Here is a 23,041-nt window from a genome sequence, read left to right on the forward strand (position 1 = left end):
CCTTACGTGGGAATCCTCAGACAACCCTGACATTTTCAGGAGACTGATGGATTTTATTGTCCAACACAGTGACAGTGTGCTGAAGGGGCACTTTAAGATAGCTAAAGTTTTTTTAAAAGGACGTCAAAGATGGTGCAAAACAAGCTGTTGGGTTGCATGTTGTTGGTGCTAAAGGATTACATTCTGGAGGAAGTAAAGAGCACTGATTTGATGGCCATTTGAGCAGATGAGATGAGTGACATTTCCCCTTACTGCCAGCTGGGCCTTGTGCTACGCTACATTGGCGGCTTTTCAAGTCCATTAACAGCCACCTGCAGACACCATTGCTACAGCTCTGGCAAGAAAATCTCAAACCATTGCATGTGTGAGAGCTCAGTTTACATGTACACGTTTATTTTGGTGCTCTTGTACTGTTTATAGTATAATTCAATTTACTTACATTACTTACTTCATTAAAAATGAATTCCTGTGTTTATGATACACAGATCTAACAACTTGTCCAGGATCCAGTGTTCATAATAATGTTTTGTGCAGTATTAATGTTTGTACATGTGTCATTTATCACTTCTTCCTCTCAGAGTTCTTGACTCTCATGCTTATGTACAATCGGTGTGTGAATATCAAGGACTTAACAGCATTAAGTTTCTTACTAACTTACATAGATCTTTACCTATAGCGAGGTGAAAAACAGTTGAATCAATCTGCCAGCATATAGATCTAGACCATACTCTGTATGATATTATTTACAGACTGCCCTTTATAAGAAACATCTTGCATTCAGTAACACTCTGTCTCTGTCAGTAACATTATCTGATGTGACTGGTTCTTGGAAGCAGTCCGCTGAGAGACAGACAAGACGTGGCAGCAAAAACAACACAGCTGAGACAAACTATACAGGCAGGACGCCAACTATTTATAAACTCATGCAACATTATCGCATGCTGTGGATGTGACATTAATGCTACATTCAGCTGGCTTGCTTTCCTGTTGTTATTAAAAGTGATACGTATGTGTCAGTGTGTGGGATTTAGTGGCTTCTTGTGCTGTAGTCACTGATCGCCTTACTCTCTCCTTCCTAATGTGAACTACTACTAAGAAAATATGTGTGAGGCCCTACCTGGAGTCAGTTTTTGGGTTATCCATTCTGAGCTACTGTAGAAACATGGCAGTTCAACATGGTTAGTTGTGGCCTGTGGAAGAGGACCCACAGCGTCATTCTCAAATTTTGATGATTTCTTTTTGAATGTCAAAGTCAAAGTCTGCTAAAGGAATTAATGTCACTATGTTGTTTTTGCTTTTCTGTTAATGTTCAAGCCAGACAAATGAAGAGAACCAGTATTAGTGAACAAGTGAGAGAATCAGCTGCTCAGCAGTTGGGAGAACAGGTAGTTGTGCTTGTGCTTGTGCTAATGCGAATGCTAATGCTAGAAAAGCAGGAATATGATCTGGTACTAAATTGCAGAGAGGGTGGGATAGGTGGGCTACAGACAAGAATCTTTAGTTTAGTAGAAAAACTGACACATACAAATGTATGACATAATGAAATTATGAAACCGCCTTGAAGCTCAGGGGTGATAAATGACTCTTTAATTTGTTTGCAAAATATAAACAGGACAGATTTGATTTGGTAAGAATATTGAGGAAGGTTAAATTTGCTCTTTATTCCATAAAAGCCTTTGTCTAAATATTTCAAGTGCATCCTTTATACAACTGCATCTTTCACGCAAAATGAAGGGTAGGTGTTATCACAGGGAAAGTTGGTCCAACCCTCTGTAAAGGAAAAAGAGAAGAGTTCACACTGAACATTAGGACAGAGATTTATTTAAGCACAGTGACTTTTGCAAAGGTTTTTTTTTTAAACCATATGAGTTTAAAATAAACAGATATAATTTATACATCTACTTCATATAGGTGGTTCTCATAAGATCATAAAATCACAAACTAATCACCACTCACACAAATGTGCAGGTATGTTTTCTTACCCGGGGTGTATGTTGTAAGGCACGCCTGGGTGGTGTCAGGAACAGACATGTCAGTAAAGAATCCCTGATAAAACCAGGAACCATCGAGCCACAACCATTGGTCCTGGAGTCAGACAGTGAGAAACTTTGAATGAACCACAGTGTTATTCTTAATACCAGCAGATGGTAGCAAAGTAACACATTTTTAAACCCTACACACAATGGACTCAGACTAAATCATTTAGCTGTTAGCTAGTCACACAGCTTAGCACCAAGTGTAGCCTGATTTTTACAGTTTTAGCCAGGTCGCTATGGCTATGCTGAGTGCTTGAAAAAAATGAAAAATGAACAATGAGCAGCAAAGCTCCAACCTCATACTGGATAAAGGGTTTACATTTAACGTGTCAAGCTAATGTGAGGAGCGAAAGCTCACGGAGAAGGGTTTAACCAATGAGCCCCCCTTGTAAACTTGATGGTACATTTTTTAGGAGGCTTTTCAAGCTATATTTGACAGATACAGAGGAAGAGTGACAGAACGCTGGGGAGAGAGGGGTGTATGGTAGAGCTGGGAATCTTTGCCTGAACCCGTCAGGACCCGACGGGCTCGGGCTTGCGTTTTGACTTGCGTGGTAAATGAGCGATCATGCCATATGAGCACATTTGAATAACGTCGGGCTGCAAATGGGTTCGGGCTCTACAAAGCTGTCAATCAAAATGGGCCGGGCCGAGCTCGGGTCGAATTCTATCGGGCCCGGTCTGGGTCGGGCCTGACTTCAAAGGCGAGTTTTATGCCCTAGGGTATGGCATGCAGCGGGGGGGCACAGCATGGAGTCAAGCCCTGGGCCGCTGCGACATGGACTGAGCCTCTGTACACACTCTACCTACTGAGCTAACCGGTGCCCCAATGGTGCTTTCCTCAATTTTAGCAGCCAGCTATGCTGTCTGACTGGCTAATGTCCCCATGTAATGACACTGAAGTGATTATACAAAAACCAGAACAACCTAACATTAAAAATCAGTCTAACGTTGGTGCTACTTACTAACATCATCATTATAAAATGAATGAAAACACTTTATAGAAAAACATAAAATACTTTTAACAAGACGTGAAGAAGAAGAATTCACACTACAAACAATAATAATAAACTTATAATAAAAAATATATAATGGACAGACTGATAGAGTCATAAAAAGACAAGCTGGGGGAGTTACATGCTCTGACTATTTCTTGACAATGAAAGGGCACAGTGACATCCTGGAGTCCACTCGTAGGCAGGCCAGCTCAAACACATAAAACCTGTGTCGTTTAGTCGTCTTACCTCAAGGTAGAATCCACCCAGCCAGGCTGATCCGAAACCATCGGTTTGCTGATAGAGGAAGGCATACTCCTGAGGGTTGTGGACGGAGACGAGGCTGGCCTGGAGACCAGCACAGGAAGTCTGGTGGACAGAAGGATGACCGATACAACAGAGCAGGAGATGGGTGGCCAAGGATGACAGAGGAATGAATCAAGAGGGTGAATTAAGAAGGAGTGTATGCAAGGAAGTGATTTTGGAAGGAAAGAAGAGAAACAGAGAGATAGTAAACTCAGTTAGAGTGTGTGAGGTGTGGCAATGTGGAACATGTGATGTGAGAAGGTGTATACTCTTAAATTAAAGTTGACAGTACTAGTGGAACTTCAACCCGATCGTCAGTATTTTATTTTAAATCTAAAGTGGTGACTTCAGAAGTGTCTTAACTAATCCAGGCTTAATTAAGTCGGCTAACATGATCAATTATTTGGCTTACTCTCTCAAAAATGACATCCTGTTTGGGACTCATTTTCCAGCTAGTTACTGATAACAGCTCTACGTAAGTGAAAAACATCTTTGAAGAGCTGAAAAATCCAGACTTGAGTCAAATCATCAGCAATCAAATCCAGATAAATCAGTCTACAGAGCCAAAGCAAGAAAAAAAGGGGCCCTACTTTTTTACTTTATTACAACAGCAAGTGACAATAAAAAATTCACGTATTTATAATTGAGGTTTATTAAAGTTGAATTTGTGTCGTCTGTGACTGAAGATTTATCCAGATGCATTAACACAAAAATCTGGATATGAGACTCTCTCTAGTGCCAGTCATATTGTGTATTTACATCAGCATCAGCCCAGGTCAGACTGTTTTCGTTGTAGTAGTAACAGCGGCCGACAAAGCCCGTCCAGCCTTGAGGGCACAGCATCGATGTTGCTGTGAACGACAGACAAAAAGAAAATTATGCACACAACCTTTATGAACCTGTCTTCTGTTTCTTTATGACTGCTTCTCACTACTTCTAGCTAGAGTAACTAAACTTGTTGTACAACAGAAAGCCTTCGAATGTTGAGAGAACTTTTAGGGCCTCCACTCATGTTATTGTCATGATGTAAATTTAGAAGTCATTAAGGAAAACAAAGGAAACAGTGTTAGCCTGATTGCATCTTCCTTTACACTGTACAAATTCCCTTGCATGTTTTTATTCCATGCAAAGAGAAAACATTGACTTACGGACGTTGGACGGCTTCATGCAGATGTAGGGATAGCTGTCGGGGTTGCATGGGGAATTGCTCCAGTCCTCTATGAAAAGAGAAGATTAGAAGAAAGGCTTGAAGAATAATGGAGCAGAGCAGAGACGACAAAACTCACTCAAGTGTCTGAAAGCTTTGATTTTTCATCCTGAGAATGAAGTCCATGTGTGTGACGAGCTGAATCATGCCCGGAGTGTCACTTAACTGCTGCAGTCTGTAAAAAGCTCTAAAGGAACTTTATGTGTTTGTTCTTACCATAAGAATTGAGCACCAGGCACGGGTTGCTGCGCTCTGTGTCTATCATGTAGCCCCAGGTGTTGTTGTAGAACCAGGATCCATCAATCCATAACCACTGGTCCTAGAGGGAAAGCACAAGATCATCATCAGCGCTTTGCTGATTTGCTGGTTCTTTGTCTGATTCTGTTTTGGATAGAAATGCAGAAAGAGTTCTGAATGGATACAAGAAGACTTAGAGCTGTGTTCAAAGAAATAAATGATATAAAAAAAAAAAAAACTCTTGGCAAATGAGTATTTAGCATGGTTGACCACGTCAAAGGCTGCACTACTGCACCATGCATTAAATGAATTATGTCTTTTGAGCAGTGTGTGATTCAGGGTCTGATCGTGAAGTAGTGCTCCAGGACTTTCATGGAGTTTCATCACCATGAAAGGTTCTCAAAATGTAATTTAGGCCATTTTCTTAAAAGATAAGTCATGCAGTATTTAGCAAATATCTCTGCATTAAAGAGGTTATATCTCAGATAAATGAGTTTAATCCTGTTGAAGGTGTTTCAAACTCTCAGATCATCTCAGAAACACATGGGAAGTTTCTGTCATACTGTTAGTGTAATTAACATGCCTTAGACCATTCAGCTTTTTTTCTGTTGATTGTCTCTAATGATTTCATTTCTCCACCTCCATGGCTTATAACATTACATCATGATGGTACCTGTAAGTAGAACCCGCCCAGCCAAGCGCTATCAAGTTCATTACTGGTGGTGAGCTGCTGGAGGAAACCGTACTCCTCAGCGCTGTGGACAGAGACCAACATGGAATCCATCATGGCACAGCTGGACTGGTGGAGGACAGAGGGACAAAAAGAGACACAATCAAGTTTTTGAAGGGCATATGATCAAAGTCAGAATCAAGAACACAGTGATGTTTTTCATCCTCCCTGGCCTGATTAAAGGAACCTCATGTCAGCATAGTGGAACCCTCACAGTCATATTTATAAGATACTGTATGAAATCAAAAGCAATAAACTGTAAGAATAATTCTGACTGATTTTGATTGACTAAAATAGTATGATCACACCAAGTGGCAACCTTTGTGGCTGGGAAATTAAACCAATGCGGAAGTGCCAAAAACTGCACTTCCTCGAGTGGCCACTTGAGACACTGAATATTTACAGAATATACAGAATATTTCAATCTGTGTAAGCTCCCATATTAAACGTCCAGTGTGTAGAATTTTGTAGCATCTAGTGGTGTAATCGTTGCATTGCAATCTCCTCACATCACTATAGATTGTATATATATGCGTATTTAAATCTATTTATGTATCTAAATATTATAAATATAACCTATACTTTGAAAAATGATTTCTTTATATATTTTTGTTTCAAATTCACTATTTACCAACAGTTGTACTGTGTTGTAGATTAAAGTTATGAAATCACTAATCAGCCTGCTTGTACGATAGTTTGTTTTTTTCTTACCTACACTGAAATTCTAGAACAAACCACTTCAGTGAATATGTGATGAACTTCAATCTAACATGTAGCCTGGTTCAGTGTTTACCTGAGCCTGAGACCAGGTAACGCTGGTGGCCACAAAGAAGTAGCAGCGTCCTTGGAACACCTCCCATCCTTCAGGACACATCATCTGGCTCGGCGTGTAATGGATTGTGGGTATAGGTGTTGTACTTGGTGGAGATGTATTACAAGATGTGACTGGGGTTGTGATATCTTCAACAGTGGTCATCATGGTGGTGTCGTCGTAAATAGTTGTGGGTATAGGTGTTGTACTTGGTGGAGATGTATTACAAGATGTGACTGGGGTTGCGGTTGTGATATCTTCAACAGTGGTCATCATGGTGGTGTCGTCGTAAATAGTTCTTTGGTAACTGGTTAGATTAGGTACAGTAGTGACTGGGGTTGTGATGAGTTCGACAGTAGAACTCTCTTCAGAAAGAGGCACTGTGAAGAAAAGAATGCATCTGCATTAGTTCAAAAAGATCATCATGTCAAACCGTCAGATGTTTCATATAATATCATATAATGTAGTTTTAAAATGAATGGAAATTATTCTGTTATCAAGATAACATTAGGTTAATCTATTTAACAGTTCATACGGGTCATAATTATAATTTCAGTGGGAAGAAACATTTGCTAATTTAACATTTGACTAAGGAACAACAGTTGCAAATGATTTAAACTGATCAGCAGTGTTGCTGATCAGTGTGCACTGACCCAGATATATGGCTTCAGTAACATAAAGTGGCTAATCCACAGTGATTTTCTTTTCTTTGTGCAGAGGAATGAATCAGGCACAGAGCTGCAGCATTAGCATTTGTTTGTCTCTTTGATTTAACGTAAGTCTAGCATGTCAATTCCATTTATTTAACACATATAACCATACAGGTGCAATCATAGAGAAATGCACTTCTGTGATCTACATCTGCTTAAATAGTCTAAAAGGAGAGGAGTAAGAATAGAAAACCTAATAAATAATAAAATGATCATGGAAATAAAGTGAGTACATTAGTAAAAAAGTTATCTATGTGTTCATTACAATAAAATACATCGTTCACAGTCATCACACAGTCATTTGATGTATAACAACAGAACAGAACTGTGTGAGCCATTTCCACTTTACATACGTGATGCAGCCCTGACAGAGAGGACGACACACAGGAGAACACAGAAGATGAGCGATGACTTCATGGTGATGAAGGTCATGTTTCTGCCATTGAAGAAAAATTTCATCGTCAGAGTTTAAATTCATTTCAGTCAGTTTCCTGGCTCAGATGAGGTGAAGAATGGAGCATAAATGCTTACCTGGAGCTGTGAATGAGAGGTGATGTTTGACAGGGAGATCCCCAACAGTTCTGAGATTTATAGTCCTGCATCACATGTTAACACATTTCACTATGTGTACTTAACATGCATGTGATAAACTAATCAGCATGTTTGCCTTCAGATCTCGATTTATCAGGGTTTGTTCAAGTAGTTTCCAGAAGCTGTGACGGAGCGAATGTTGATGTGACCCAGTTTAAATTCTGTCTTTTTCCCAGGCTAGTTAGTCAGTGCGAGAAGATCCCCAAACCAACACTTAAATACAGTGTCATGTAATGTGAGTTCAGTGTACAGCAAGAAACAGGTGAGACCCAATGACGTCGTGTTTTGGGAAGCTTTTTTTTTGTTATGTGACCTCTGTGTCACCTCTGACTTTGGCTGCTGGGAAATGAAGTAAACGAGCTGATAATCAGTTAGTGCAGGTCAGTCAAAGTCAGGCCGCTTATCCTTGAAGGAGCTCATGACGGTAACTAGTGTATTTACTGTAGTAATTATTTATATAGTAGTAATTTATATCTTGGGAAAAAAACATCAGTAAGTGTTTCTTAACATACTGTCGCCCATTTGAAGATTTTAATCTGCTGTACCACAATGTGTTTCTGATGTTCATCATGTGTATGAATGTGATTTAAACCTGAAATAAAAGTTAAATGTTGAAATGATTTAAATAATAGCAAATGTCTAAGTTTAAAGCTGCACTACTTAACAATGACTCAGTTGACTGTGTCGTTTGAAAAACTCTGGAGTTCCCCTCAATCAAGAAGTGTCCATACTCAACCATTATTTTGGTTTTATGGTCCAAAACTTTACTGTTTTGGTTCAGTCTAATCAGTTTAAACACATTATAAAACCAAAACAATGAACCGAAAGACGCTAAAATTCTCCATAGAGCTGACAGGAACTGTCGAGACTGATGATACTTGTTTGTGGGTTCCTCATTGTGAGCGACACCTTTCACATTAGCATGTGATCCATCTAAAATCTTGAGTAGCGTATAAAATGTGCAATTAATTTTTAAAATATAACCGGCTAAATCAAAGTGACAGTAAAAGCTACTGGATAAAAAGTCCATGGAAAAAATATTTTTAAAGTACTGCCATGTTAAAGAGGCACCCATCGCATCTGTATCCTGTTCTCCTATATGCTGCTCACCCATGCAGTACTTGTTAATGGTGCTTCCTGATTGCGTGCTGATTTAATGAATGCTTTCTCTTAAATTACCAACATGACTGTGATTCTGTCAATGCTGTCCTCGTTGCTGCCATGTCTGCTGAGTGTCACATACACCAGTTTTTCCTCACTGTAACCACAGGCCATACTGATGACATTCATCTCAGTCCACCAACAAGAAAATCAAAGATCTTAGTGTACATGTTACACCGTAACAGTTGTTAATGAGTCACTTACTCACATGGTTTTTCCTAACACATCTATGCTGCGACAATCCTCTCCAGCAGATTCATTCTCTACAACACCAGGACATGTGACACCAAGAAGGCAAGCACGTTCTGGTGCAGGGTCTTGGCATCTTGCAGCAAAATGACTAAAACTTATTCCTGCATGTACCATCAGACCCCGGCAAGTCTTCAGGAATACAGGGGCCCCACTTGCCTTCAACCCACCCAAGTTGTCCCACACTACAATGCTCCTCTGCACCCTTACTGGCTACCGGTGGCTGTCTAAGTTTTCAACTTCAAGTGTGCTGTGATTGGCTCAGGCCCATCCTACATTCAGCAAAAAAACCTAAAAACTTTTCTCTACCTCTTATTGTCCTGTTGTTCTAAATGCTTTGAGCAGATTTGATTAAGTTTGATGCACTTGCATGTTTTTTGTTTTTTTTTAGTTAGAAAAAATATTGAATGCCCAAAATACCTTTGGGTGTCCACAAAATCAAATCAATTCCTTCTGGTCTCAAAGGAAAAGTAAATACGTTCCTCATTTTCTGCCTTGAAGTCACAAATGAGCAAATTAATGTATAAAGAAAGAAAAAAAACACTTAGCACTCGTCTGCCATAATTTTTAACCTGGCCTGACTGACAGATGTCTGACAGATGTCACATTTTATTTTAGAATGAAACTTTCCGGTGTGCAAGTAAGAAAACAGACGAAAGCGAAGTCAACAGAGGCGTGTGTCTTATGGTAAAATACCGTTTTTATGTGTAGATCTTTCAGTAGTAGAACAAAATCCTAATCTCACCTAAGGCACCAGAAAAGCTAGAGCCGGCCCTGCACGAGATACAATTCGGTTCCACCTTTTTAGTAACTTGAGCCAGCACATCATTCCAGCCTTGTTAATCACTATGTTGCATAATGGAAAACTTTTATTCTGAAGGACTATGAGTTAACTGTTTGAGTCAAGCTAGCTTTGTGTGTGTGTGTGTGTGTGTGTGTGTGTGTGTGTGTGTGTGTGTGTGTGTTTGGTGTGTATCTGAGAGAGCTTAATTAGCCTCAGGCTCAGGCTGACAAATTACAGACTTTGGTGGGCGGCTGACCACCAGTGCAGGGCTCCACTCCAGGGGAGGAGTGACCCTGAGATAGGCAGCCCCAGGCCAGGCAGGAGGAAGAGCCGAAGAGGTCGGTGTGTTTACCAGGGAAACTACAGCTCACAATCCACCAGACAGCTCTGCAGCTGGCTGTTTGTTCTGCAAACCAGCCATGAGAAAAACAGACAACCACAACTCCACATGAAACAAGCTGTAGGCAGTCAGGATTAACATTCCCCATCATTTACCAACAAGGCTGTTCTGCTGTTCTCTGACGGGTCATGCACACTGTTGAGTTCAAACATTAAAATGAACTGTATCTCAACGTGCAATCACATTTCAAGTGCTGGCTGTAGTAAAAAGTGCTCTGAATATATATATATATATATATATATATATATATATATATATATCCATATACATCTATACTTGTTTCTCTCTGTGGCTCTGTAGAAATGTACTGAGAGGGCTGAAAGAAAGGAGATGCAGGGAGGAAGGTTTCTAGGTTCATCCTACTGAGAATAAAAAAAATTCATTTTTGATCATTATCCAAAGTGGAGGAAAAGTTTCAGAGAAGTGCTCAAGGCAGATGGAATTACTACTGTAAAGGTCTTTACAGACTGTATCCAGTGTTAATGAAGGAGGGAATTAACTGATTTTATGGAGACACACTGTTTGATATAAGATTATTAAGATATTATGAAATAATCACACAAATACAATGTTATTTGGTAAAAGATGATCCCCCTTACTTAATAGGTGCTTAAACATTTTTTTAACTGTCGTTAACATGCTTGGAGTCTTAGTTTAGCAGGTTTTTAGACTGAGGATGTTTCGTGTCAAACTCATGCAGCAGCAGTAAGATTCTCACCCGATGATGGTACCAGATGAAGTGAAGTCAAACGTCCTCCTCTGAAGAGCCTGCACTAAACTCTGAGCAGAAATGAACAGGCGAACACCAACGAATATGAAGACCAGAGGTGTGTACGTCGTGTTTTAGGAAGATTTTTTTTAATTACGTGACTCAACTCAATGTTTTTTTTTTACTTTGGCTGCTGGGAAATGAAGTCACTGGGCTGATAATCAGTTAGTGAAGGTCAGAGAAGTCAGGCCTTATCCTCGTGTATTTACTGTAGTAATTATTTACATGTTAGTAATTTATGTAAGTGTTTCTTAAGCGATATTAATTTAAAGCGAAATATTTTCATTTTAATCTGATGTTAAATGTTTCTGATGTTCATAACATTTTAGTTATATGAAGATTATTTTAAATATGTTGATCAAAACCTGCAATAAAAGTCACTTTAAATGAAGTGAACAAACTGGATTCCAATGATGTCAAATCCAACTATGAAATGATCAAATCAGTTTTAAGTTTGAAATCAATCATTTTATCAACAATGAGTCATTTGACTGTGTGTCAGTGGAAATGTGTCACTCAACAGACAGTTATGTTAGTCTGCCATAAAAAGATTTTAAGAGCTGCTCAAGGCTGATGGTGTTAATGTTTTTTTCTGGTGCAATCAAAGATTTCTTCACAGCTTCGGGGACTAAGAAATATTGATGGATGTGTCTTTGATTTGAGCTTTATAAATCAGAACATTTTGAATCTACTGTCATTTCAGACCTTCTATCATAAAGAGGAAGGGGAGCTTTCGTATTCTTTCTTCCTTGTTTTCTTTCTACAGTATTCATCGTTTCATCAGGAGCGTTGAACTGAAAGCTTGATCAATACAATTCTCAACAACAATTTAGCAATTCATGTTTTTATTATTATTCATTCATCAGATAGGAGAAAAAAACAAGACAAAATCAGCAATCCTCAAAAAAATAAACTATAATCCACTCATATCACTTTTTCTGAATTTTATTTCTATTCTATTCATTTCCATTAAGTCTGGAGATGCAGAATCCTTTTCATCACTCCATAATTATTATCCATTATGTAAATAAATACACAGAACTGAATATGATTGACAGTCATTCCAGCTGCCCAATTGTAGGTTTCATGATGAGACAAACAAAAACAGAGAAACAGAGCCCCGTGTCTCGTCTTCTTATCGTACATATAAATACTTTGTTTACAATTCATTCGCTTTCTGCTTCATCACCGTGGTTACAGTGTCACTACAAAAACAAACTGCAGTGTGTCACACTCTGTATCCAGTGTTTGTCATTTTGAAAAACAAAAGGCAGCTTTTGAGATTTTATGGAGACACAATGTGTTCAATATGAATACATAATTAAGATATTATGAAATAATCATATGAATAAAAACATTAAAACAACTTAAAAGCTTTTATGATGATTTTTTTAATCTTCAATGCTAAAGTCAGCGTGCTCATGATGGCAATGCTAACATGTTTGGCAGGTCGGCTGCATTGTTTAACACAGACAACATTTGATCATGTACAGAGTTAAGCTGAGGCAGACAGCAGCACGGTTCATTCTAAAAATCTGTGGAAACAGAAAACTGCGTTTGAATGCAGAAATTGTATGGTGTGGAACAAGATTTGGACCGGAGCATGGAAGAGAAAGTCTTGGCCAGGCTCAGTTGTTGTAAAAAATATCCAATGGATTTCAAGATTGCAAGTAAAATTTATGTAGTAGCAGTATCATTTTTTCTAAACACAGATTTCCTCTGAAAAGCATCAATGTCTGTACAAAAGCTTTCCATGTCAAGACAGACACTGGAGGTGAAAAGTGTCTCGTCAGCGGCAGAGAAAGCTGAAACATCAGGTGTTTGTATGAAATGTCATGGTTGTTCAGATATACTGTGAGAAGATATTAAGTCATAGATCAGTGGTGAGCTCGCTGACACTTCCCTCCATAGAACCATGCTGCTGCAAAAGTTTTATGATGTGATGGTTCTACTACGTGTTTTTGTCTGCATATATTCATATGGTTACTTCTTTCATCATCTGTTTATGTAATATTGAACACTTGGTAAAACACAATGACAGACAGGCAACACTCTGGAGCTTTGAAGCAGATGGATGATTTATGAGCATGTGTCATATTTACATCAATGTGTGCTGATTGTTTCCAATTTAGCCCCACTTTCTCCACACATCTGCAATACCTCTAACTGTGCATACATACTAATACATCACTGGATTGGAGGTAATGATTGTACACTGTAGAATTCATAGAATTTCAAATGTCATATTTTACTCTAAATTTATTTGTAAGATTTACACTGCTCACTGAATCACAGCTGACGATCGCTCTGTCACTTCAGCTGCCTGTGTTTAAGTGCTGTAAGACTCACACTGATTCAGCTTTCTTTGATTGCATTGCTCAGACCAAGCTCAGAGTTCAGTTCAGTTTACCTCAATCTATGAGTCATTCAATCCAAGAAACATTTGTAAAAACTGAATTTTTTTGGCACCAAATGAACCTCACTGAACTGCTGTGTCTGACTGCAGAGTCGGGAAATGACAATTAAACACTTAAATATCTATTTGAAAGTTTTTTTTTCCCAAATATTATTTGACCTAAGTTTTTTTTGTGTAAAAATAGGTTTGTTCAGTAACCCAAAATACTCTTTATACAAGATTATAATTAGTTAGATTAGAAGATCATTATTTTAGAGCACCGCTTTGAAACAACATTGTACTAATTATATGAACGTATGTGTTTAGGTGAACACATGGGAATACTTTCATTACTCTACAGGGGCTATTTCTTTTTATTCACTCAAATATGATGAACAAATACAGTACATCCCTCGTGTCAAGTGCACTCTGTTAGAATGAGATTGGTCCGTCTGTACAATATGAGGATAGTATGTGTTAAAGCTTTGGCAATGGACATGAAGAGAAAAAGCAGACATGATCAGACATTCATGAACACGTTACGGTATCTCCTGTGCGTGATGTAGCGCTTCATTCAGTAGATTTCTACACCCTCGCTCATCTCTGAGCTCGCCTCGTCCTGACGGCAACTGAAGGTCAGCTTCACAGTTCGACGTTAATGGGGAAGAATCAGGGCTTCAATCAAGAGATCCTTCATTGGTTCCCTAATTAAAACATCAGCCTGTGATAGCCAACCTCCTCAAAAAACTCTGATGAACTAATTAAAAGCTGATGAACTAATTAAACCTAAAACGCTTTATATCACAGCTTTCGCTTTGCTGTGATTGTACCGGCACGTGCATCCCAGATGAAATCGATGCAGTGAAGTTGGTCGCCCTCTTTTAAGTGCTATGTGTAGAAAATATTGTCATACAATTTGTTGTTTCCCCAGATATTAATACCACAGTGTGAACTAGAAGTTAAAAGCTGTAAATTAAAGCTTCACGTTCCCCAACCTGTTAATAACTAAAAGCAGTTGTAGAGTGATAGGTAGTTAAATGGTTATATGGTAATTAGAGGTCAGGCCCCAAGAACAACTGGATTTATTAAACCACTTCAAATAAAGCATGAAGAACCAAAAACACTCCAGCCCTGTGCCTCAGCACTTACTGTATTCTAGAAAAATGTGAATCTGACGTGCAGCGGCGGCTGGCTCCTCATCTCCGATGTCCTTTCTGCTTCTTGTTCCTCGCGGGCGTCCTGATTGGCTGACTGGCAGCTCCGTTTTCCAGCGGCACGGAAACTGGAGCTGCTGGCGGTGACGTGGGAGAGAAGAGGTCCGGCTCTCCGTCCATGCTGGACTTGAAGGGTCCGGCTGGGGAGAATTTCAGAGGACTGAAAGAAACAGACAGAGAGAAAAAGATGGAAAGAAATAGAAGATGGTTGAAAGAAGATAAATTCATCCCGTTGGTCTTTAAGAGAGAGACAGTTTTTCCTCACTGGAACCGAAGGTCTAAGGACAGAGGGTATCACTCCCTGTACAGATTGTAAGCCCTCTGAGGCAAATGTACTTTGTGACTTTGGGCTATACAAATAAAATTAGATTTGATTTGTTTTGACATGTGTACATGCACCAGCAGTGTTACGCGTGTGTGCTTACACCAGGCCCAGAGGCTAGCAGTTAGTGAACGGTACATAAATGTAGAGTAATGCATTCAAATGATCATTAATACACCTCTGCACAGCTAAACAAAGCCTGCGTCTTTTTTAATTAGTCACTGATTTAATCAGCCATCTGGTCATGCCGTTCCACGAGTACAAACTTCACATCGTTTAAATGTATGGCAGATTTACTCAGTGCAATCACTCTGCATACGAGAACAAAGTATGGACATTAGAGTTATGATTTAATATTGTTTCATGTTCCTTTATGTTCGGCCTGGTGATAAACGATGAATGCTTGCTGACATGTGGCTTAAAGGGGATATGGAGTGTGCATTTTGTGTGACTCTGTGTCGCTGCTTGTCTGTTGGGGTTTTAGTGTATGGGGAGCCAAATGCAGACAGAAATCCACTCACAGAACATTGAGCTGAACACAGTGTCTTCATGTGTGGGAGTTACCTGATTGGTGTGCGCGGGCTGCTGTTGTGTCTGCGTACAGGTCGTGTCCGTGGCTCAAATGAAAAGCCTTCCTTTAGACTTTCTAGGACCGATGGAGCAACGTAAGTGAAGCCCTGTGGGACAGTCAAACACATACATGTTACATGTTTACTGAGCTCATTGACGCAGCAGAGGGCAGCAGTGCACTGAAGCAGACGCTGACTCATTCCTGGATGTGAAACTGAGGTTTGAGGTTTCAGTTCCAGTAGACTGTGGGCTTTAGAGCCTCCGTATGAGCTAAGAAATAAAAGGCAGATGTGGAAGTGGATCTCACAGCGAAGGCGAGCTCAGCACTGTGGCTGAGCCTGGTGTCGTCTGGGCTGTCCACTGGTGTCTGTCTGGTGAATCTGGTGTCAAACTGGCTCACATCCTCGTCTGAATGCTACAGAGAGACAAGACGGGAAACAGAGGCAGCGGGAATGTTTTATCCATGTGTGTGTGTAGACATGAAGGTGTGTTAAGAGTGTGTCACAAAAGATAGGGAGACTTAGGGAACAGAAAAAAGTAGTTGAGAAGAACAGAAGTAATAAAAGAGCAGAGTTTGCTCATTTCACTCGACCAACCTGAGAACATTCACTTAACAAGTTAGTGCTGATGACCTACCAACTGTGGTTTGTATGGCGGCTCCAACCTCTTGTTCAGCAGGTCATCCCAGATGATGTGCCTGAAGAACGGATGTTTCTGCAGAGGAACATTTCATTTAGAGATTTTTGATCTATGTCATAACGGCATACAAAAGGTTAGAAAAGATCTCTTCTTTTTTTCCTCATCTTAAAGCAGTGCCATAGTCTGTCACTGTCCTCTCAACACTGCACATTCTTTAAATGGACGTTAAAATCTTTGTAACAAGGACCCTGGCAGACCCCCGGTGCTCCTGCTGTGGTAGTCCCCTCCCCACAAATACAGAGTGGTGTCTGTGGTGGGCACTTATCATCATCATCAGAGACATCTCTCACTCCAACCATAGACTGATAGACTGTTTGTCCTCAAGCCCTCAGAGAGCAGCATCAGCAGACTCAGGAATATCTTCTTCCCCTCAGCTGACACGTGACTGTCACCTGATCTACAGGGTATTCACCATATTCATACCTCCAGCTGCTTATTGTATAGATAATGTCTCACTTTTGCCAAAAACAGCAGTGAGGTGCAGGTGAAAGGTGAAAAGGTTACCTGGATATCAGCACAGTCAGCTTTACTGGAGCCAAGTCTCTGAGCTGGATTCTTCTTCAGCAGCTGAGGAGGAGACAGAGTGTGCTCACTAAAGATTCATGAGTATGTCCAAGTTTTAGGATAAATCATCAAATGATTTTCATAATTTTAATAAGCTGTTATAGCAATAAAATAATGAAGTCATAACATTACAACACAGACAGCAGAGATGAATCAATCTAATTTGTATGAAGGGACTATTTTCGTTATCATAGGTATCAGCATACACATAATACATGTTCAGCTACAAAAGAAACCCTTTGACCTAACAATAATAATAATTGAAATAATAATTTTTAAAGATTTGAAACTTGACACAGGTTTGTAAGCAGTTCAGGTGTCGTTACAAGATGAAGATGCAAATGCTTTCAGAGCTTTCAGTCACATCACATCTACTGTGTGTGACACCGTGTTGAGATGTCTCATGTTTTCATGGAAACGCCTGTGTCTGTGCCGCTAATCACACCTAAGTGAACAAAAGTGATCTGCAGCTGAAGAGAAGGCTCGACTCTGCACTTCATTTATTTCAGTCAACAGCACACGACTGCTTTGCACTGAAAACCTGAGGATCACATTTCTTTTGCCGTCACTGAAGTCAAACAAAGCTGCCTCTTTGCAAAGTCTAATGACAGACCACAACGGCCACTTTCCACAGAAGACAAACTCATGAATGGTTATGAAGACAAAACATGAAAACATATCCAGAGTGGTTTCATTGAGGGCGGAAACCATATATGATGCATAACCACAAACAGATGAAAATATTTGATCTGTTTCTTTCGTGTTAGTGGTTAAGACGTCGCATACTTTTAGACTGTGAGTGAATGTGTGCACCAGGCCACAGATGATCTGAGAATAAAAGTCATTTCCTGCAGTAAGAAGATTGCCTCTGTAAAAACTGACTGTCACTCTGAATATTGACCAGCGATAAAACAATGTGGAAAATGTTTCTCCTCTTAGTCCAGTGAAAAATCTTTTCATCTGAAGATACTTATGTGTGTACACCTTCTTGATGAGGTCCCTGGCGTCGATGGTTAGATATGGGGGCAGATTGAGTTTACACTTCAAGATCTTATCGATGGTCTTCTTCCTGTTTTCGGCTGTGAATGGAGGCTGGTGGGGAAACACAGGAGAGTGTGACAAGATGTTACATCTCATGCTCCTTGCAGGGCGCTGTTCTTATCACACAAATATCACATTCAATGGAGCAATATGAGAACTATTACAGTTTCTCTCCTTATAGGTGATCACTATCCTCTCACGGAGTTCTAACTTACTGATCCGGTCATCATATCGTACATGAGGGCGCCCAGGCTCCACCAGTCTACAGCTCTGTTGTGACCCGACCTGGTCAGGATCTCTGGAGCCCTGAAGGCAGAGAACAACAACATGTTCAATCAAAGTATAAAGATAGGTGCTGTCACAGCGTGATAACACTTAATGACATCTCCATGAGTCCAACATGTATCACGTTACGGTCATGGGTCATGGGAAACCCTCATTATACCGACATCATGACCATTAATATGACCGTAGAATGTCATGACACATACTGTAAAGGTTCATTCAGTTCATGTTCAACTGTCATACCAAAAACATGTCAATGTCAACTGCAATGACCACAGTTGTGAACATTCATAAATTCATTCATGTTCATAACAGACATCGTGTCAGTCTTATGCACACACCTTCAGATAAATGATTACATTTATTTAACTTATAATAAAAGACAGACAAATAGGACAGTGTGTTTGTTTGTGTTTGTGTGTGTGTGTGTGTGTGTGTGTGTGTTTGTGTCTGTGTGTGTTACCCACATGTACTCTATGGTGCCACAGAAGGTGTGTGTGACGGTTCCATCGTGAATTGATTCCTTGCAGAGGCCAAAGTCAGTGAGTTTGATGTGCCCTAGGAAAGAGAAAAAAAAACACCCTGTGGTTAATGTGTGAGGATGAATTTTTATTTTTTATCTTTATTAGAAGCAGAAAGAGGAAATGACACAATCCCAAATTTATATTTTACTGACAAAGAAAACAGGAAACCAAACATGCATTCATGAGGACACCTGAGCCCATTTTAGGTGAGAATGCAGGATGTGACATGAAGCAGTGAAAAGGGGAAGTAAGATTCACGCTCACACTTCAGACCTGGAGAAAACAACTGTGAATGGACGTCTTTACACATGAATTCTAATAACCAAAAATGTCAGCCCACAGTTTATGAAAAAATGCCATTTTTGGAGGGCAGCTTAAGTAGCTTCCGTTGAGTCTTTATGGTAGCCATGGTAACTTTAGCTATGACTGTTACAGGGCATTTGTCAATCGTTCATCATCAGAAATGTATAAAGTATGTGAACAGACATATTGCATGTGCATTTGGCTGCTGTTCGTTCTATGTCCTGACTGTCAGTACAGATGTTCACTATTTCTTCTTAGGTTTCTCCTCGTGTCATTTCAGGGGCATAACCCGGCACGTTCACATTTGATTTTTTGGTCTGATGTCACCCAAACTGGCAACCCACAACCCCTGAGCACGGACAGACGGTAACTTTAGAAGAGCTGCTGTCCAAATGTCTGGGACACAAGTGCCTAATGTCACTCCACAGTTCTGTATAACATTACACACTAGAGTATCTGTAAACAGTAACTATATACACTGGGATATACACACTTCTCATCTATGAAACGTGGTCTGTATTCTCACTAGATGCTGCATTATTACTGATGTATGACAGTCATGCGGATAAAGCATAATGAAATGAAGTGAAGTGAGGACAGCAACGGAAAATAATGTTAACACTACATCATAGATATCATTTAAATTCCACTTCTTATTTAACATATTGAGAGAGAATGAAAAGTAATCACATGATCTAATGCTTGTGGTTCACTGGTCATGTGACTGGCTGATACAACAGCGTTTACTTAACATGAAAATGAAGGTTACAAAGTTAGGCCAAGAAGAACGGGTTGACACTACACCGCTAGATGGGTGGTGACGGTGTACAGTTGGTATAAAAATGTCTTGTCGACTTGCTGTTGATGATGTTACATTTCCTCTTGGTTCACATTTATCTGCGTGTGGTGTGTTACCTTGGTGATTAAGCATGATGTTTTCAGGTTTGAGGTCTCTGTAAATAATCCCGTTGGAGTGGAGGTGACCGAGGGCCAGCGTGATCTCTCCTAAATAGAAACTACACAGACAAAGACAAAAACAAATAAGAGTCCATGATAAACAAGAGGCAGACTGAACTGACCTCAAGAGACTAACAAGAAATGAAACCATGTATCATCGACACACATCAGTTTAATAAAAAGCTTGTGTGTGTGTGTGTGTGTGTGTGTGTGTGTGTGTGTGTGTGTGTACACACACGAGTCTTTACCAAGCTGTGTCCTCCATGAAGATCCCTTCTTTCTCGAGCTGCATGAACAGTTCTCCTCCTGGTGATAAACAGCACAGGTAGGTCAGTGTGGTTAATGGCATTAGAGAATCCTCCTCCGATTCCTCACTCCTTTATTTCTCCCTTCATCCCTCTTTCTGTGCCTATGCTTTATCCTCCACATCCAGTCTTACCACTCAGACACTCCAGTATGAGGTAGAGTTTTCCCCCAGTCTGGAAGGCGTAGAGCAGATCCACTATGAACGGGTGTCTCACCGTCTCCAGGATCTCTCGCTCTGCTCGTGTATGGGCTGTGTCTTTAGCATTGCACACTATCTTAGCCTACAGACAGACAAAGTGGACGAGTGAGTAGAATGCTGAAGCAGGAGAAGAAAGCAGGACAAACAGCATGGAAGAGATAAGATAAAGGGTGACGAGAAACGCAAGCAATGATAGAATTTGTGTTTAAGAGAAAGCTGTGGTACCTTTTTCAGGACTTTCATGGCAAATATCTTCCCAGTCTGGGCACCTTGAACCTTCCTCACCTGGAAAACCTGAAAAAGGATTTTGTGTTTACGTGTTACTATCATGAAATAATGTTTGTAGTATTGTCGGCAGCAGTAAATGATTATCAGTAGCTGGAATTTCCAAGGACACTTCTGACCATAATAGTATCTATGAGCTGCTGCAGAATGAACACCTTGTTGATAAATTATTTTACTTCTGTTCAATTAAAGAACAATACACATTAGAGTACATTCACAGTGAAAACATTCATTCATAAGGTGTTCTGGGATTCTGGGAGTCTGTGGAGAGTGAGGGCACACATTTCAGGAGAAAGACGTTAGAAATATACACACACACACACACACACCTTGCCATAGGCTCCTTTTCCCAGCACGGTAAGAAGCTCAAAGCAGTCAGGTCCAACTCTCTCACTGTCTCTGTTGACACTTTCACTGGTCAACTCCACCTCCTCCGTCTGAACACTGACAACGAGGAAAGAAGCAGAGTCGGTATGAATTCATTTTTGTACCATTGTCAGTATGCAGTTTGTTTGTTTTGTTTTTATTCAAATTCAGCTTACTTCTCTGGCTCTGTCACGGTGAAGTCACAGACATCATCCTACAGGTGGGAACAAAGTTAGAATACCAAGGTAACATAACACAAACGGATATGTTACACATACGTATACATCAGAGAAGTATATATTGTGTATCTGAGATATCGTGGCTGTCTCATTAATGACTGGGGGAATACATGCCTCTGTATCACTGATGTCCTCAGTCTCCAGGTCTATGTCAAACACTCCTGCCATCCTGAAACAGAGGCCGCACAGTCATCAGTCTGTTGAGTTTCATCCAACCAGAGGTTCGTTAACACTTTCACCCCGATAAGGAATGTAGCAGCGCTCTACAAACTGTGGAACGTAAACATCCTGTGAACAACAGACACACTCCAGCAGCAGATTACAACCAGACATACGCACCTTGATTTGTCAGGTCTCAGTTCTGTAAAAAACAGACATCACAGTGTGTTAAACCACATCACAACATACAGTATATCAATATACTGCTGTCTAAAATGACTTTTAGCATGACAGTAACCCTATGCTAGTCTATAATCTGAATGATAATGATACGGTTATTATCATAGAATGCAGCACAGCTGTTGTGACAGATTTACTGAGGTTTTTATTGTTTCCTTCAACTCCTCAGACCACAGTTTGTGTACAGCTGACCCAGCCACACACACCACACCAGCCTAGAATTATTTATATGATGGTCACTACTCTTGCAATAATATTATTATCTCTATCATGGTCACTTTCTTTGCAATGCTGCTTACACTATGGTCACTTTACATTACAATACTCTTTTTATATATCATGCCACTTTTATCCTCAGTGTTGTCTGTTCAGCGCCGGTCCTGGCCACAGTTGCGCCCTTTTCTACTTTTTTCTAATTTTGTAGTGTATGCTACACTTTCTTCTGCTGCTCTAACAAGTACATTTCCCCGTGCATGGATGAATAAAGTAAATCTAATCTAAGTTCAGTGTGAACTCTAAACACACGGCCCACACACACACACCCCAGGTTAGCTTTAGCCACCATCAGCTGGCAAAACACGACACGGCTGAGGCTGACCAGCCCGTGACACTGACCCTGAGCCATGTCCGGTATTATGTGTCGTTAAGTGTGCGTGTGACAGAAGTTCTCTCACGTGACTCGAGTTACGACAACCGCACGCTTTTAAGAGAGCTAACGTTAGCATGCTACCAAAACAACACGAACGCACACGATAGCACGAAGCTAAGTGCTGGTTGTTAATAGACCGTAATGACACGCACACGGTCCGACCTGTACACTCGTTAGTGTGCTTCTGTTTCCCTTAAGTCCCCCCGCTGGTTAAAGCCGGCTGACAGCCGCTTTGACGGGTAGTGAGCTAACAGACGTGCTAATGCAAGCGCCTCACCTGCGAGCGCTGCTTCATCCGGATGCTCCTTCTTTCAGTTCGCGTTTTTTTTTAATGAAGCGGTATTTTATACACAGACAGCTGCCGTGGCTGGCATCGCTCTTGTTACACTTCCCGTCAACTAACCAGCGACAACACACGGAGCTGTTTATGTCCCCTTCATGCTCCTCTGTCCGGCGTGAGGAAGACGGAGCTCCGAGCTGTTGTTGTTGCCGTGTGGACCTTTAACCTTCTGCGTCATGACGGCGTCAGCTACTGGCTGATGATGACGATGACGACGATGATACAACCAGCAAAAGCAAAATATAATAATAATAATAATAATAATAATAATAATAATAATAATAATAATAATAATGTAAGGACTAGAAGAGAAGTTCATATAAGAAATTCATATTTGACAGTTGTAAGGTTCAGAAGTTAATACAACTTATATTTTAGTTAATTTACTAAAAGTGCGT

General features: G+C 40.2%; 2 protein-coding genes across 3 annotated transcripts; both read right to left on the minus strand.

Annotated features, from left to right (window-relative positions):
- Nucleotides 1-1,565: 1,565 nt before the first annotated feature.
- On the minus strand, nucleotides 1,566-7,628 carry LOC104930043 (C-type mannose receptor 2). The gene is made up of 10 exons (XM_010744712.3): nucleotides 7,564-7,628; nucleotides 7,386-7,468; nucleotides 6,305-6,702; nucleotides 5,455-5,580; nucleotides 4,761-4,863; nucleotides 4,486-4,554; nucleotides 4,097-4,188; nucleotides 3,281-3,400; nucleotides 1,983-2,085; nucleotides 1,566-1,770 (listed from the first exon to the last, which is right to left on the minus strand). Exons 2-10 carry the CDS (start codon nucleotides 7,462-7,464, stop codon nucleotides 1,703-1,705), a joined length of 1,158 nt encoding a protein of 385 aa, XP_010743014.3. The 5' UTR covers nucleotides 7,465-7,468; nucleotides 7,564-7,628; the 3' UTR covers nucleotides 1,566-1,702.
- Nucleotides 7,629-11,814: 4,186 nt separating this feature from the next.
- On the minus strand, nucleotides 11,815-22,832 carry LOC104930044 (ribosomal protein S6 kinase beta-2). 2 transcript variants are annotated; one of them, XM_010744714.3, is made up of 17 exons: nucleotides 22,581-22,828; nucleotides 21,595-21,616; nucleotides 21,370-21,424; nucleotides 21,193-21,230; nucleotides 20,980-21,094; nucleotides 20,591-20,659; nucleotides 20,300-20,447; nucleotides 20,109-20,166; nucleotides 19,819-19,919; nucleotides 18,544-18,634; nucleotides 18,007-18,097; nucleotides 17,735-17,842; nucleotides 16,691-16,753; nucleotides 16,124-16,201; nucleotides 15,795-15,902; nucleotides 15,482-15,594; nucleotides 11,815-14,755 (listed from the first exon to the last, which is right to left on the minus strand). In XM_010744714.3, the coding sequence occupies exons 3-17, from the start codon at nucleotides 21,421-21,423 to the stop codon at nucleotides 14,578-14,580; spliced, it is 1,413 nt and encodes a 470-aa protein (XP_010743016.1). In that variant the 5' UTR covers nucleotide 21,424; nucleotides 21,595-21,616; nucleotides 22,581-22,828; the 3' UTR covers nucleotides 11,815-14,577. The 2 variants fall into 2 exon arrangements, with proteins under 2 accessions (XP_010743016.1, XP_010743015.2); XM_010744713.3 differs by lacking the exons at nucleotides 11,815-14,755; nucleotides 15,482-15,594; nucleotides 15,795-15,902; nucleotides 16,124-16,201; nucleotides 16,691-16,753 and having other exon boundaries at nucleotides 16,796-17,842; nucleotides 22,581-22,832.
- Nucleotides 22,833-23,041: the final 209 nt, after the last annotated feature.

Source organism: Larimichthys crocea, chromosome I, assembly GCF_000972845.2.
Source record: "Larimichthys crocea isolate SSNF chromosome I, L_crocea_2.0, whole genome shotgun sequence".
Classification (NCBI taxonomy): Eukaryota; Metazoa; Chordata; class Actinopteri; family Sciaenidae; genus Larimichthys; species Larimichthys crocea.

Excerpts from the sequence above, each read along its gene's own strand:
- LOC104930043 (XM_010744712.3), bottom strand. The coding sequence starts at position 7,464 with ATGACCTTCATCACCATGAAGTCATCGCTCATCTTCTGTGTTCTCCTG. Across the intron at positions 4,864-5,454 it reads TGGGCGGGTTCTACTTACAG|GACCAGTGGTTATGGATTGA; the intron begins GTACCATCATGA and ends CTTTCCCTCTAG. Across the intron at positions 3,401-4,096 it reads TGACCTGGGCTGATGCTGAT|ACTTCCTGTGCTGGTCTCCA; the intron begins GTAAATACACAA and ends TCTGTCCACCAG.
- LOC104930044 (XM_010744713.3), bottom strand. The coding sequence starts at position 21,423 with ATGGCAGGAGTGTTTGACATAGACCTGGAGACTGAGGACATCAGTGAT. Across the intron at positions 21,095-21,192 it reads ACCGTGACAGAGCCAGAGAA|TGTTCAGACGGAGGAGGTGG; the intron begins GTAAGCTGAATT and ends CCTCGTTGTCAG. Across the intron at positions 20,167-20,299 it reads CATACTGGAGTGTCTGAGTG|GAGGAGAACTGTTCATGCAG; the intron begins GTAAGACTGGAT and ends GTTTATCACCAG.